The sequence below is a fragment of the Buceros rhinoceros genome, unplaced genomic scaffold, assembly GCF_000710305.1.
Source record: "Buceros rhinoceros silvestris isolate BGI_N320 unplaced genomic scaffold, ASM71030v1 scaffold32512, whole genome shotgun sequence".
NCBI classification, from domain to species: Eukaryota; Metazoa; Chordata; class Aves; order Bucerotiformes; family Bucerotidae; genus Buceros; species Buceros rhinoceros.
This window is the reverse complement of record NW_010399997.1, coordinates 13070-16798: the sequence shown is the minus strand read 5'-3', so window position 1 is coordinate 16798 and position 3729 is coordinate 13070. Positions and strand designations below refer to the sequence as shown.

Here is a 3729-nt window from a genome sequence, read left to right as displayed (position 1 = left end):
GTCTCATTCTCCCACTGTGCACCACTGTGGTAAGCCTGGCTCCTTGCTGACCCCCTCAGGTACAGGCAGACTGCTGTTTAATCCCTCCGAAGCCACCTCCTCTACAGGCTGAACAAGCCCAGCTGTCTCTGTCTCTCCTTGCAAAGTGCTCCAGACCCCCGAGCTTCTTGGGGTCACCTCCCTCCCAACCTCGCTCCATTTTACTACATTTATAAAAATGCACCGGAGAGTCCAATTGGCGTCAAAGGAACAGTGAGTACAAGGAGGTAATTGCTTCCTTCCTCTGCTGATGGTACTGCTGTTCATGCAGCCTAGGATGCTGCTGGCCTTTGCTGCCAGGCAGCCTGCAGAAGGATTTTCAGCTTTGCTGTCTGCCAAGACCTCCAGTCCTTGCACAGGTTACAGTACTTGGACATGGCTGCTTCAGAAGCTGCAGATACCAATAAACCTGAGCAACAAGGTGTGTGTTTGAGCAGGGAGGGGATGCACAAGACTATTCTCTCAGTGTGGGCTGAGCCCCAGCCCACCTTATGAAGCTGCCTGGGGTAACGCTGGGCACCCCAGCCCTCACCAGGGCATCACAGTCTGACTCATCTGAAGGCTCCGATTCACCACCTCTTAATGGACCCAGCGACAACGACAGATACAATTACCTGCTTAGCTTTTCACCCCGGCCCTGCCCAAGATCACAGCTCTGCTGGCAAGCAACACCATACCCATGTGTCAACTGTCATGGTGCACGCGAACCCTGTGATAGTAACTGATCCCAGCCCACGCTTTTGCACTGGGCTGCAGCACCTGCAGGGCCACCAAGCTGCCCCTTGCCTCCCTGAGACTGAGAGGAGCAGGTGGCAGGAAGATGGCCACTTCTCTGGCACTTACTGAGCCACCTTGGATCATAAGCCAATGCCCTGAGATAAGAGGACAGGCATCTTGCTGTCAGCAGAGCCACAGAGCCCTCCAGAGAATAATTCAGAGTGTCTAAGGTAGGTGCCTGTGATGAATCACACCCGGTATCTCCCTCTGTGTGCTGACCACATGCTTTCGTCCCTCAGATAAGATACCTGAAGCCAAAAGAGCAAATCCAGAGTGATCACTCCCTGTGTTTGGCTTTCTTCCCAGGTACAGGTCTGAAGGGGAAAGTCAGTGTGAGATCAGCAGGCTGCCCGCATGGCTGCGGATCCTTGGCGGTGCGCAAAACGGTTTGGCTCAAATATTACAGTATCTGAATTTCTCTTTTCATGTAGCTGTTTTCAGTCACTTATTTCAAAGACCTCATACCTGCCTGCACCCCTCATAGGAACCATAACCCTGCTTAAGCCAACTGTTCCTCTCATTTGTACTTATCCTCACCAGTCTGAGTTCACTGATGATGCACCCTGTTCTAGAATCTTGAATTATTCATGTTTCTTTCAGTACAAATTTTAAGGTACTAAAAATACCTCTGAAAAATCTCACCCCTTCATTTTTAGCAAGTATCTTATGTTTAGAAAATTCTTTACTTGATTACACTGTAAGATTAATTAAGTTTATTATTCCCAGCTAGGACCATTCATTTATGTCCTGCCTGTGGTCTTTGTAAGAAATTCACATGCTCAGTTTCAGTTTGGTTGCCATGTCTTGGCACTCAACTCACTGGGATTCCAACACTGCAAGAGAATGAAAATATCACCATGTATTCATTGTCTTTCAAAAGTAAGTATAAAAACATGTTTATTAAAATTTTTAGAAGTCTTATATAAAAAATTATTTGCCTTTTTAAAGGCAAAACCAAAATGTCTTTTTATGCTCTGCAGATGGCAGCAGCATACTATCAGATGAGCATAGGAAAGGGTGCTGTTTCCCATCTCTTCACACCCTCCCAGGGCAGAGCCAGCTCTCTAGACCAGGGTTACCTCTGCAGGAACAGCATGCCTTTAGCATAACATCACTCACCCGCACTCCCCAACATCTGTTGAAATAAAGCAAATGCCGATGAATCTGCCGGTATCATACACGGCTGCAACGGTTTCCCTCTCGTGCAAGCGCTGGCCCCTGAAGTGGTAGGCACTGCATCTGTGCTGCAAGGAGGAACACGTGCTCTCACTCCACCACAGTTACGTGGGTATCGGGCAGCACAGGGGTCACGCTCACCAGCGCCCGAGCTGCACTGCTGTGGGACTCGGACACGCCACTTCATAAGGGCAGATGTGTAGCAGAAATGAGCTTAGGCACTTCGGGGTACAGGAAAACACAGGCATGACCTGGGAGGACAGGAAACTCACCTTCTTCTCAAGCTTATAAGTTATAAATGGAGCAAAGAGCAGGAGGACTTGGTGGCAGGGGGACACAGAATCTCTGCTCTTCAGGTTTGGCTTTACTCCAGACATCTCTGGGGAAGGCCACACATGCTGTGCACGTACAAGGACACAGCTGTCACAGCCAATGGGTTCAAGCCCTACTCCCCCTGCCCTCTGCTTCCTCTCCCAGCAGCCAGTCCAGCCCCACCAACGCGGCGCGTGGCCCACCAGCACAGCGAGGTAACAGGCACCTCCCTTCATCTCCCACGCGCACAGCAGGAGAGGGGCTGCGGACAACACTCCTGTCCGACCCTCCTCTTCCACCCGGGGGTGAGACCGCTTCCTCCCTTGGGTGCATCCCCGAGGAGCCCCCCAGCCCTGCTTCGTCCCCCGTCATGGTGCCAGCAGGCAGGCTCCGGCAGCACAGCTCTCGCAGTGTGGGCACTGTCCGGCGGCTCCGGCACAGGGGCTCAGAGAAGACCAGGGGAGTTCCCCCCATCTCATCAAAGTGCAAGGGGTTGTTCCGGGTCCCTGCCACCACCAGCTCCAGCAGCCGGACCACACAGTCTGAAAACCAGTTCTTCAGGCGGAAATAGCCCTCCTGGAAAGAGATTCGAAGGCTGACAGGCCCTGTCGGCATCCGCACACTCAGGCTGAACAAGCAGTTCCCCTGCGAGCTGTCCCGCACCAAGTAGGTGCCAACGGGTTCCCGCTGCAGCTTGGCGTGAGCCTCCCCCACGGACAAGGGGCCCCAGTAGAAGTCACTGGCCTGGAGGATATTGAGGGATCGCTCCAGGACCTCCCACTCGCAGCTGCGAAACATCCGAAAACGATCGGGCAAGCCAGGCGGCACGGGGCTGGGGAGAACGCTCCGATGCTGCCTTTGTGGACGAGAAACAGTGGTGTGTGTGTTGTGCAGATCATCTGGCCTCCCTCTGATCATCTCTCAAAGAGCCCATGGATCCTGGAAAGATGCTGCCTTTACCATGCTTCCTCCTTTGCATCCAGCCTGTGGGACAGAAGGAGAGTGAGGCAAACCCAATACCTTCTTCTAACTGGGCAGTGAAGACAGTTTACAAGGGAGAAAGACCAGCAAGAGTATCAAAGAGAGTACCAAGACACTACTGTACGTCACCAGCTCCCAGCTGTAGGGACAACCAAGAACCTATGTGTAGGAAGGGCTCCAGTGCGAGGCAGCACCTTACAGAGCTCTGAATCCATTAGATTTCTGTGATTCCGAGCTAGAGGATCCCCAGCACACCGCTCAGCAGGCTAGTTTGAACCTAGCAGGTCTTGGTATTTCAAGACGTCCCTCTGCTGGATGCTTGGGGCTTTTCAGTGTGGCCTTGAGACTGGCAAGGGGAAATGGCACCTCAAATCAGAAGGGAAAAATTTCCCAAAGCAGGAAAGTATCATTTACATCATCATTCGCTGAAAGGTGGAAAAGTCT

The 3729-nt window shown here is 52.3% G+C and overlaps 1 protein-coding gene across 1 annotated transcript; it reads right to left on the bottom strand.

Annotated features, from left to right (window-relative positions):
* Nucleotides 1-2430: 2430 nt before the first annotated feature.
* Nucleotides 2431-3284, bottom strand: LOC104488791 (suppressor of cytokine signaling 1-like). The gene has a single exon (XM_010131703.1). The coding sequence runs from the start codon at nt 3220-3222 to the stop codon at nt 2431-2433; it is 792 nt and encodes a 263-aa protein (XP_010130005.1). The 5' UTR covers nt 3223-3284.
* Nucleotides 3285-3729: the final 445 nt, after the last annotated feature.

What these genes read in the sequence shown, in the direction of transcription:
- LOC104488791 (XM_010131703.1), bottom strand. Translation starts at nt 3,222, where the DNA reads ATGATCAGAGGGAGGCCAGATGATCTGCACAACACACACACCACTGTT.